The sequence below is a fragment of the Aotus nancymaae genome, unplaced genomic scaffold, assembly GCF_030222135.1.
Source record: "Aotus nancymaae isolate 86718 unplaced genomic scaffold, 86718_ANA_hifiasm-v0.15.2.pri h1tg000059l, whole genome shotgun sequence".
Lineage (NCBI taxonomy): Eukaryota > Metazoa > Chordata > Mammalia > Primates > Aotidae > Aotus > Aotus nancymaae.
In genome coordinates, this window is record NW_026988473.1 from 7360331 (window position 1) to 7372912 (window position 12582).

The 12582-nt window shown below is 34.9% G+C and overlaps 2 protein-coding genes across 2 annotated transcripts; both read right to left on the bottom strand.

The window, feature by feature from the left end:
• Positions 1–556: 556 nt before the first annotated feature.
• On the bottom strand, positions 557–1534 carry LOC110569539 (olfactory receptor 5AL1-like). Its single transcript, XM_021677203.2, has one exon. It carries the CDS (start codon positions 1496–1498, stop codon positions 557–559), a length of 942 nt encoding a protein of 313 aa, XP_021532878.2. The 5' UTR covers positions 1499–1534.
• Positions 1535–8688: 7154 nt separating this feature from the next.
• LOC105718553 (olfactory receptor 8U9-like) lies at positions 8689–9648 on the bottom strand. Its single transcript, XM_021677194.2, has one exon. It carries the CDS (start codon positions 9646–9648, stop codon positions 8689–8691), a length of 960 nt encoding a protein of 319 aa, XP_021532869.2.
• Positions 9649–12582: the final 2934 nt, after the last annotated feature.

Genomic DNA, 12582 nt, shown 5'->3' on the forward strand with positions numbered 1-12582 from the left:
TGCTGGCTGAATGTCAGGGTAATCAGTGAGGGATCGTGCTTGAGTGATCACATAAAAATATTCAGTCAAATCAGTAAGGTATTGTAAAGTGAAGGATAATCTAACTTGTAAGGGATATTCAAACAAAAATCTTTCAACCAAGCATCTTGCTATTTTTCTCCCAGTTCAGCTACAGAGCAAAACCTTACCTGGTATTTGCAATATTATATGCAATAATAATAATGGTACGTGTCTCTCAAGATAACCCAAAATTCTCAATATTGTAGTGAAATAAGGTAAAGTTGTAATTTCAAGGTGCTTTCTTCTTTATTTCTATTTAGTGTTGAAACATCTCATGGTTAAAGAGAGTAGATTATTCTTATCTCTCTTTTACAGTTCAACAATAAAATGAACATTTATAAAGTGCTTATCATTTGTAAGCCAAAGCAATAAAAATACGTATTTTCAAGGAAAATAAGCCCCACAGGACAGACTTCTACATATACTAGCATTTTACAAGACTTGATTCAAAATATCCTGACTCTGTATATACCATTTCTTTTAGTACCAACAGATTTTACTGATTACTAGAATACATCTTTTTAATAATCTTTTTCATAGCATTTTTTACCTCTTGATTCCTCAAGCTATAGATCAATGGATTTAGCATGGGAATCACCACTGCATAGAATACTGAGGCAAATTTGTCTTTATCTAGTGCATGGCTTGACTTAGGCTGAAGGTACATAAAACTGAGGGTCCCATAATATATGGAAATAGAAAACACGTGAGAAGCGCAGGTAGAAAAGGCTTTCTGTCTTCCTGCAGCAGAGTGGATCCTTAGGATAGCAAAGACAATAAAAACATAGGAGATGAGAACAATGATAAGAGAACAAAAAACATTGAACCCAGCAATAACAAACAACATCAACTCCTTGACTTGTGTATCTGAACAAGCCAGAGCAATCAGAGGAACATCATCACAGTAGAACTGGTTAACCACATTAGAGTCACAAAAAGACATATGGAATGTGGCCATTGCTTTTATGAGTCCCACAGTGAATCCATAAATATATGAGCTAGCGACCATTTGAATGCAGAGCCTCCTAGGCATGAGAATTACATAGAGTAAAGGGTTGCAGATGGCAACATACCGATCATACGCCATGACAGACAGCAACAATAATTCCCAAACTGAAAATGTGATAAAGCAACACAGTTGAGCAGCACATGCATAAAATGACATGCTTTTAATTTCACACAAAGAGTTGACAAGGGTGTTTGGAGTGATAGCAGAGGTACCATAAAAATCCACAAAAGCCAGATGGCTGAGGAAAAAATACATTGGTGTGTGAAGCTGAGGACTGATTTGGATTAGCACAATTAAACCAAGATTACCCATAACAGTAACTAAGTAAATCAGTAGGAACACACCAAAGAGAATGACTTGAAGTTCTGGATTATCTGTGAGCCCTAGGAGGATGAAGTCAGTCACTGATGAATGATTGCCTTTTGCCATGTAATAGATACAGGATTCTTCTAAAATGAACTCCAGAGCACACCTTCTGAATAATCTTGATGCTATAAGAAATGACTAATTAAATGTGAGAAGATAGCCATTACTTACCAGGATATTATATTAAATTTAATTAAATTAACGTTCTGATAAGTACTCTGAGTTAAACATTAATTTTCCTTATGCTTTCAGAGTCACATAATTTGTTTCAGACAGAAATTCCAAGGTATATAATTCATTAAGAAGTTTTAAATAAAAGGATTTTAAATAAAATACTGTAACTAATACAACAGCAAAATCTATGTTGTACTTTTCTTGAAAAACCAAAAAACAAAAAAAAACACATTGCAATGCTAAGAATGTAATAGTGACAATATATGTAAAATTATTTCTTAAATTATAAGTTTATAAAATTATACACAGATATATTTGTTCACAAGGATATCACAATTTAACAAAATTAAATGAGGACAATCTAACATAAAGAGTCAAAATCAAAATATTAACACCATTTATCTTTTTGGACATCCAGGTTGGAGTAATTTTAAAATTTTCTTTTTTTTTCCTTATCTCTGTTTTTTCTTTAATTGACATTTAATATTGATATTAAAGAATAACAGGATTTTAAATATTCTGGCTTTGTCTTTCTGGAAGAGTACACACACCAGTGAACAATTTTACAGATTATAAACAGCTTTAGCTGACTGAAAAACATGATTTAACTTCTATCTTTAGATATCTAAATGGTCCAAAGTGTATAGCATTTGGGCAGTGTTTTGAAGAGCTCAATTCCACAGACCATTTTTTCAAACCCAAACTGGTCTCTGAATGCTTGAAAACTGGCAGAATTAAATTGCTCCCTGCATTTGTTAAGCAGAGCACAGGATAAGTTAACTCGATTCTCCTTTATAATTATATTGTCTCAGGTTGCTTTACATGTACCTTGCAGATCTTCAAGGCAGGTAAAATACTCTTTTCTGTTACTTTCACTTCTCATCAAACATCTTAGAGCAGGCCTCTACTTTATCAATCATATTCATAACTTAACCGAATGTAATTTGCCTTCCTTTCCCATTAAACCAAAACATCTCCTCACCAACTTCACTATTGACCTCACTATCCCAAAATCCAATCCAGCCTATTTTTCTTTGGCAGAGTAGCAGCACTGGTTTCTGTTAATACACCTTAGGTTTCCAAAACAAAGTAGTCTCTAGGTGGTTTATTTTGATTTTGTACCTGGGAGGCTCTACTTCTATTATATATGCTTTAGGTGACATGTACTTCAGATTCTAAACCCCCATGCTCTCTTCTTTACTCTTTCTTGTTCAGTGATTTTATCCAAGCCTATATCTCCAGTAAGCATCTATATTCTGGCTAGGCACACATATATATTTCTATTTCAGATTTATTTTCTCTATTGGCATCTCTGCATGTTAAACCTAATATTCAAGACCTGGAGTATATACTTTCTCTAGGTGAATAGTGACATTATTTACTCAGTTTTTCAAATCAGGGACCAATCATTTTTTACTATGCATTCCTGTTCCTTATGCCAATATTTCATTTGTTTCCAGTTACTAACAATTTTATATCTAACATCCTTTTAAAATCAGTTAACTTACATTCTTCTCTTGATGCAACAATAATGACTTTTTTTGCTTTATTGTAACTGACAACTGACTCATATTCTTGCCCTCAGTCTTTCCTCCTTCTCTCTCTTCCTTATATTGCAGCTGAAATAAACTCTTTACAGATACAAACTTTATTCCAATATTCTCTTGGTTAAGTCTCTTAATACCTTCTCCATTGCCCTAAAGATAAAGTCCTAGGCTTCTTTTCTTTTTTCTCTCTCTCTCTTTTTTTTTTAACATGGCTAACATAGTTCTTGAAAACCTAGGCCCTGGCCAGGCACAGTGGCTCACACCTGTAATCCCAGCACTTTGGGAGGCTGAGGCGGGTAGACAATGAGGTCAAGAGATCGAGACCATCCTGGCCAACATGGTGAAACCCCATCTCTACTAAAAAAAAATACAAAAATTAGCTGGGCGTGTTGGTGCACACCTGTAGTCTCAGCTACTCAGGAGGCTGAGGCAGAGAATTGCTAGAACCTGGGAGGTGGAAGTTGCAGTGAGCCAAGATCAAGCCACTGCACTCCAGCCTGGTGACAGAATGAGAGAAAGAAAGAAAAGAAAAAAAGAAAGAAAGAAAGAAAGAAAGAAAGAAAGAAAGAAAGAAAGAAAGAAAGAAAGAAAGAAAGAAAGAAAGAAAAGAAAAAAGAAAGAAAGAGGAAGGAAGGAAGGAAGGAGAAAACCTAGGCCATGAGTCTCAGACCAGACTCATCTCTTGCAGCATTCTGCATGTGGCTTTCACATTCCAGATATGATCAACTATCACAGTTATTCAAACATGTCTGTATGTATTTCCTTCTGTGCCCAGAATACTTTTCTTCTGCTATTATTACCTATCCCTGATTTTTCTTCTACTTAACTTTAAATTATTCTGTTAAATAATTTCCTCCTAGAGGCTTTCATGACCTTCTAGGCCAAAATTGATGCTTCTCATATACACTATTCTGCATCCACTGATTGCTTTAAGATAGCACTTACCACACTATATTGCAACCAACTGTTAACATTTCTGTAACACACCCTAAACTTGAAACTCTTCTGTTCAAGCAAGTTTTAATTCCTAAATTATATCCATTTTAATTACTTACCTCTAGTAGTATGTAGTATAAACAAATCATCAATAATTATCTGTTAAATGATTAAGTGAATAGAAGTAGTAGTCATATAAGTTTGATGCCTTTCCCACAACACAGTTTGAGTTTTTTGTTTTTTCTACTACCTAACATCTTTCTATATTCAAAACGCTGTCTTTCAGTTCAACAACAAATCTCCAAACAGTATATTGCACCTGAAAGCAACCTTTGTGAAGCCAGTAACATTTAAAATTACCTGGACGTGAGACAGCTTTGTATTATTGTTTTTTAATGGTCCCTCTGGAAACTTTTTATTTATTGTTACTTTTGTTAAACAAACATTGCAAAACAACATAATGATTATTCAGTAACAGGCAAGTATTTGATGTTTAGTGTTTGGGGACAAAACTATTTCCCTTGAAATGGTAGAGTACTCTTTCAGCTATTAGTCAATAAATGAGTAGGGAGTAGAGGAATATTTTAATGATCTCTTTTGGGAAAACAATTTGATTAATGGCTATATCTGCTTTGACTATTTCCTATACTTGCTTTAATTTTGTTACATTGGCTTTTGATTACAATTATGAATTTATTTAAAATAAATATTGAGCTTGTGGGCCTCATATATAGCAGCAGATTTTATAAAGTTTTAGGTGAAAGATAACTTTTCCAGTTAATAACACTTAAATCTGCCTTCTGAGATTAATATCACAACATGTTGTTATAATTGGCATTTTAGTTCAACAGCAAGGATTAATTAAAAAAAAAAAAAATGTTGTCCTCCCTAGGAGAGGAATGCATACAAACCACAGGTTAACTGGCACCTAGCTGCTATCATTCAACAGAAATAGATGAACTCCTTCATCCAGAAGAATATTTGCTAATAATAGCTGAAGCTTGTTCTAGAAATTCTCTAAGATGGCTCTTTAAAGTCTATATTGAAAGATGCCTGACATTATACGAAACAGATAACTAGAAATACTCTCACATAGTAATGAAGACACAGGAAGAAAATTGAGAAATGTCGGAGTGTGATGATGAATTTATTATGTAGAAATAGAAACTCCTTACCTGTCTATATTTTAGGAAGTCGCAGAAGAGTGTCTTTGCTTGGGCAATAAGGAATGCACTAGCATAGAGGGAACTGGTATGCTTTTTAGGGGCTCAGTAGTGGCCATGCCTCTACTTGGCCTGTATGAATGGAGTGGACCTACAGACCTGTGCTCTCTAATAACAGTAGGGATGTTGTTATTCTGAAATGGTGATAACAAGGTGGATTCAATACTGGTATTGGGTTACAATACTTTGTTAGGCTGTAACTGAGGTACTTAACCCAGTTTCTATGGTAATGGGTTATGGATCGTGGTGTTCCTGGGTTTAGATGAATGGGCAGTTGATGTTCTTTAATAATTGTATATAATTCTATAGTTGTAGGGGACATATAAAGCATAGTATTTTAAAATATTTTTTCCATTTGTGTATTTAGACAAAACACAGAGCTAGGGAGAAAAAAAAACTAATAACACCAGTCACAATGAACAATTTTTTCCTTAAGATTTTTTCATAATTAAGTCTAAACATAGATTAAAGAGAACACATGGACACAGGGAGAGAACCATCACACACCGGGGCCTGTTGAGGAGTGGGGAGATAGGGGAGGGATAGCAGGGGGTGGGTGTTAGGGGAGGGATCACATTAGGAGAAATACCTAATGTAGATGACAGGGTGATTGATGCAGTCAACCACCATGGCATGTGTATACCTGTGTAACAAACCTGCACGTTCTGCGCATGTACCTCAGAACTTATAATAGTAAAACTCTTTTATTGAAATGAGAACTGAATTTCCTTGAAGCAGGACCTTCCTAAACTACAGCATGTTAATGCAATAGCTGCTTTTCAGATTTTTTCCAAAGGAATATACCCAGTGCTTTGGATATGAACATACGAGAATATCAGAGACTTAATATGTCATAATTGGGAATGCTGCTCTAGCTCATTTTTCGGGCACAGTAGATTAATTAGTCAAATTAACAGCCCCAGTTAAAGGCTTCTCTGTAATCATGCTCTTTTTCTATAAATGTGTAGTACTTCTGTATTCTGCCTCTGACCTCAGTCATGTGACTTGTTTTTAGCTGATATTTTGATAACAGACTTGACACAAATGTAGGCCTGAGAAAGGCATAGTGTATTTCAACTTCCTGTCTTGCTCTTCTGCCTTTGCCAGAACCACAGATGCATGCTAACCTGTTGGCAGATGAGGAGTCATGTGGTGCTAAAGCAGTTTTCACAGGTGGGGACATCTTAGGTCAGCTTGTTTCCAAGCAACACACAAGCTGAGTACAAACTCATGAGTGGATGCAGACAAGAGTAGCCAAGCATATCCCAGTACAGAAACTGTCCTGCGACACGTGGTAAATAACAAATTGCATTTGTTTAAGCCATTATGTTTTGGATTTTTAAATTCATCATTTTTGTGTCAATAGAAAACATTTATGTAATGCCAGTTGTGAATGGACACGGAGAAGATATGGGAGCTCCGATAAGCTCACAAACTGCAGTGCCCCCTTCCCTGCTACTTAGGACAGGAGTTTTCTCAGGGATTCTTATTTATGCCAAGTTTCCTGGGGGCATTTGCATTGCTTTTTAGGGTTAAGATCTTCATGATCTGTTCTGCTCATCTTCTAGCTGTAGCTTTCCTAGCCCCTCAATGATTTCCCTAATCTTTATTTCCTTATCAATCTTTCCCTAATCAATATTTCCCCAATCTTTACTTCCTAAGATGTGCCATCATTCTTCTTAGCCCTTATTCTTATAACAAGCCATTTCTCTGTTTCTGTACAGAACTAACTGTGGCACAGGAGTGAAGGAGAAAACAGGTATCTGAGGAAGGAAACACCAAGCCAAAAGATGGCTTCTCAGTGGGCATTAATAGTATCTTTCTAATCTTCTGACATTAAGTATGGAAATAAGGTATAGATGAAAAAGAGTGAAGCAAAAATATTAAATGATTGCATGAGTCACAGAATCAAACCTTTCTTAAGTTAAATGATGGGAACACACAAACACATAGAGAAGAACAAAACATACTGAGGCCCTTCAGAGACTGGAGGCTGGGAGGAAGGATTTAATCAGGAAAAATAACTAATGGGTACTAGGCTGTATACCTAGGTGATGAAAAATCTATACAACAAACCCCCATGACACAGTTTACATATATAACAAGCCTGCACTTCTACCCATGACTTTAAATAAAAGTTACAAAAACACTTTAAGATTATTACACATATTCCCTCTCTCACATTTATCAATTTATCAGCTGAATTGTATAATAATCCCCATTTATAAATTGCTCCCTCAAGTTCATGTGACTTATAATTAGTAGGCTAGCATTCAAGTTAGCAGGTTCGTAGAAGGAAGGGAAATGATATACAAGTGCACCATGAGCTATTACCCCTTTCCATGTTGCTTAGTCCTCAAAAAGTCTCTAAACTGAGTAACATTACTCTCATTTATCTGATGAATAAGCTGGTAAGAGCACACATGGAGCACAATGCCATGTTTGGAATCTAACCATGTTCTTTGACTATAAGCCGTGTGCTTATTCACTTAGCTGCATTGCCTACTGGGTTCATTGTGTTATAAGCTATACCTTAATAAATAATGAACAGCTTACCTGAGCTTTGCCAAGCACAACTTCATATAACCCTTGTTACTGGCAAAATGATTTATGATGATTCAATTACTGTGAAGGTATTTGGTTGAATTATAATGCCCTCCCTTCCTCCCTCCAGAATTCTATCCCTGAGTTACATTTTTCACATTTTGGGAAAAAGTATAATGAGATCTTGTAGGCATAAGAAAAGCATTCTCTTAGAGAATTAGTCTTCAGAGACAGAACAAGACTTCCAGGAACTAGAAGGCATGTTCGATCAGTGCCATAGGTGAGGTTAGAAAGCAGTACTCTTTGTATAGTAAAGACAATATATTAAATGTATAAATATGGGACATTTTTATATTGTCATATCTTTTTTTAAAAAATTAGGAATTGAGAAAGAAAATATTTAGATGATGTGTCTTTATTTTTCACATGGGATATTGTAAATATAGCTTCAGAATCCTGAACCGGAGATGGACGGGAGAAGAGTTAAACTTTTGTCTGTGCGCTGAACAAGATGTAATAACTAATTATATATCTTGATCATGACTTTTTATGGACTCTTCATTTGGGAAATGGGAAAATTGGTATAAAATATTATGCAACACAATTAATAATTTTAATATATTTTTCATTTGAAAAATAAGAGAAGTGGTGTAAATTATTATAGTTACTTTTACACTGGACATTCTAAGAGAAATTCTCTAGAAAATTGTATTACGCACCACAAATATGTATATGTAGATAGATCGCATATTAATAAATAGCCATTCTGATAACTTCTGCTGGGACAAAAAATCATACCATGACAAAGTTCCATTTTTACTTATTCAAGTCACTTTCCTAATTTAATAAACACAAAAGTCTGGTTTTTATTAATGATGACTTTCTTCAGAGCTTCTTTCACCTCCTTATTCCGAAGGCTGTAGATCAGAGGATTCAACATGGGAATGATCACTGTGTAGAAGACAGAGGCCATCTTGTCTGTGTCCAGGGCGTGGTTAGAGCTAGGCTGTAAGTACATAAAAATCAGGGTCCCATAGAATATGGTGACTGCCAGCATATGGGAGCCACACGTTGAGAAAGCCTTCTGTCTTCCCTCAGCTGAACTCATTCTCAGGATGGCAGAAATGATGAACATATAAGAGACAAAGACAATCAGAAGGGAGGAAATGAACATGATACCAGCACAGGCAAAGATCCATAGCTGTTTGGAGCTAGTGTCTGAGCAAGTTAGCCTGAGGAGAGGCATGTCATCACAATAGAAGTGGTTGACAATATTGGAGTGGCAATAGGAGAGGTGGAAGGTGAGGATGGTGTGAAACAGTGCAACCAAGATGCTGTAGCTATAGGGAGCAGCCACAAGCTGAATGCAGATTCCTGAGGACATTACCAGTGTATATGTCAGAGGGTTACAAATGGCCACATACCGGTCATAGGCCATGGAAGCCAGTAGCAAGCACTCAGCTGTCATGAAGGTCAGGAAACAGCCCAACTGAGCAGCACATGCATTGAACGAAATAATATTTTGTTTGTACAAGAAATTCCCAAGCATTTTGGGTGTAATGACAGAAGAGTAACAGAAATCAACAAAGGCTAGGTTGCTAAGAAAAAAGTACATTGGTGTGTTGAGTTTTTCATCTGCTCTAATGAGTAGGATCAAACCCAGGTTGCCTACTACCGTGAAGAAGTAGATGGATAAGAATAGCACAAAGAGGGGCGTCTTCAACTCCTGACGATCTGTGAGGCCCGCAAGAATAAACTCTGTCACTTGGGTGCAGTTGATCTGAGTCATACCTCTTGAGGTGGTCTGGATAAAAAGAGAGTTTAATCAAGCTTAACATTGGTGTAAATTTTTTAAATACCTTAATATCCTTAAAATCAATTTTATTGTTAATATGTAAGTGGTAATTTAGTATTAAAATTATTAGCTCACTTGGGGTGTGGGGATGGGATGGGATGGGATGAAAGGTAAAGAAGATATTTTGTGGGAACACATATTTCTCTCTGCACAAAGTAATTATATTTATAAAGCTAAGAGCTGTAGTGGTATTATAGCTTTGATCCATACTGGCTCAAAATCTGTTTAAAGTTCTGTACATTATATTATTTAAAATTTAGCAGTAATTTTTAAATGTTTAAAACAATTATTGACATTTAACATTTATTGGAAAATGCTAGCATCAATAGCATAAAGGAAAACAAATCTTGTCTAATGACGCCACTCTAACATATTTGTCATTGTATCTCCACAACAGAAACTACACATTACTGCAATACTGACATATATAAAATGCTCTATTATTTTATTGTTCATTCATTACTTACCATAAAGAGATTGCTATAGCTTTCTACACAATCTTCATAATTGTTTTAATAATCCAAATACTGAAAAGACACAACAGTGTGCTTCATAGGTGTTTATTTCATTTTTTATTGTGCCCATCTTAAAACTTAGGGAAAAAAGTCACAGAGAGGTTAAGTACCTGAAGTAAATAGAATGTAAATGTGTTTTTCTGACACAGGAGTCTATGCACCTCACTATTATGTTTGTAATATATTAAATTTATTCCATCATTGCATGCCTAAATTATCTCTCTAAGTGTTCCTTGATATGTAGTTGCAGAAACATCTTTATATGTAAAGCATTAACTTACTTGACCAAATACAATGAATACTTACACGTTTAAAAAAAATTTTTGCCTAATTAAAATAAAGAGGCATTTGCTTTTCAACAGATTTACATCAATTTATCTGGGTCCTGTCTCTTTATCATATATTTGAAAACATATACAGTCAGCCCTTCATATTTTTGTGTTTCACATCTGTGGCTTCAACCAACCTGAGATCAAAAGTATATATATACACACACACACACACACACATATATATACACACACACACATATATGTATATGTACAAAAGTATATGTATGTGTGTACTATGTGTGTGTGTGTATTTGTACTGAACAAGTACTGAGTTTTTTGCTTGTCATATCTTCCTAAGGGATTCAGTATAACAGTTTCCATAACATTTACATTGTATCAAGCATTGTAAGTGTTCTAAAGATAATTTAAACTATACAGGAGAATATGTTTAGTTTATATGCAAATGCTATGTCATTTTATATAAGGGACTTAATAAGCATCTATGGTTTTTGGTATCTGTGGGAGTCCTGGAATTAATCCCCCATGGATACCAAGGGATAACTGTATAATTTGAATTATTTTTATATTAACTATATTATTGTACCATTTTAAGTGGCATATTTTTATATTTTTTACCTTTTTAATGTGATATCATATTGTTTACCTATTATTTAATTAATTGCCTATTATTTTTGACTTTGTTCATAATTGGAATGTAAGCATCATTATAAAGTTTGGATTGGGACAGCATAACATATATAAATATTTTTTGCTACTAAATCTCATAATGTAACAGTTGATCTCTCTTGCTCTCTCTCTCTTTATATAAAAAATTTAAAACAACTTTGAGAAAAACATAAATTTCATTATCCACACTGGAAATTAGACTTGGTATACATATACAAATAAAGTAAGAACTCATGTTTTCTAATTATCTTTTCAACTAATGGCTCCTATGTACTACACCTCTTCCTTAAATTACTTTAAAGCAACTTCGGATTATGGATCTATTTATTTATTTGCATTAATTTAAGATTTTTATTGAGCAACTATTTTTTAAGTAATTACTTTCAAAGTATGCTAATTCACTTTTAGCTTATGCTAAATAAAAAGGTTATATTCCCTCTTGGAATCCTGACCCATAGATTACACGTTTTACGTTATTTAGTGTTATAGTCCCTCTTGGCATAGTGTTTCAATATATAATGTTATTTATCATATATTGACCATAATTTACTTTAAGAAATGTGTGGTAAAATGTCATAAATCATGTATTCAAAGCAATACTCTCATAAGTAGATACGTGGACCCACAGATCCACAATGATTACCAAAATGCATTAATATCTTTTTAAAGATTGTATATTTCATTAAAATATGCATTGTATTCACCATCTAATATGAATATACCTAGAGTATAAAGTTATCCATTTTCAGTATTTGGATAATGTTTCATAAGGACAGTTTATCTCAGTGCCCTTCCCCACCTGAAGGTTAACAACCCAAAATGAAAACATACACTGCTTACTTACAAACACCTCCTAGTGGCAATATCTCTGGCTTTTCAGAACAATTATTTCAGTACTTTTCTGATATAAAGTGTCACTTTTTCCTTGTAGTTAGTACCTAGACTTGTGGGGAAAGCTCCCATGTGAAGCCCCTCGGAATTGGGCCTTACCATATGGTGAGCTTGAGCCCAGACACAGTTTCCCATTGGAGGCAGTCGAGCTATGGGAAAGCTGAGCTGAAATCAAAGGATATATGAAAACAACTTTGCTAGACGATGATGTGATGCCTATGTGGTCTGAGAAGACGTTGTGTCTATTCTCTGTTCCTGCATTTATGACTTTGTTTACCCACTATTGTTGGGTCCTGTGCTTGTTCTTGTGACTGCTGTTTGCAAACATAATAGGTTTACTGCCTCTCTGGTGCCTTGTATAGATCATTAACTTTTTAACTATAGGTTCCCCCACCCCGATAATAAGACCCACCTGCATGACCCGATAATGAGACCCACCTGCATGACTTGATCGTACCTGATTTTACTATTGTGTTATCTGCTGCCTAAGCTTGTATCCTGAG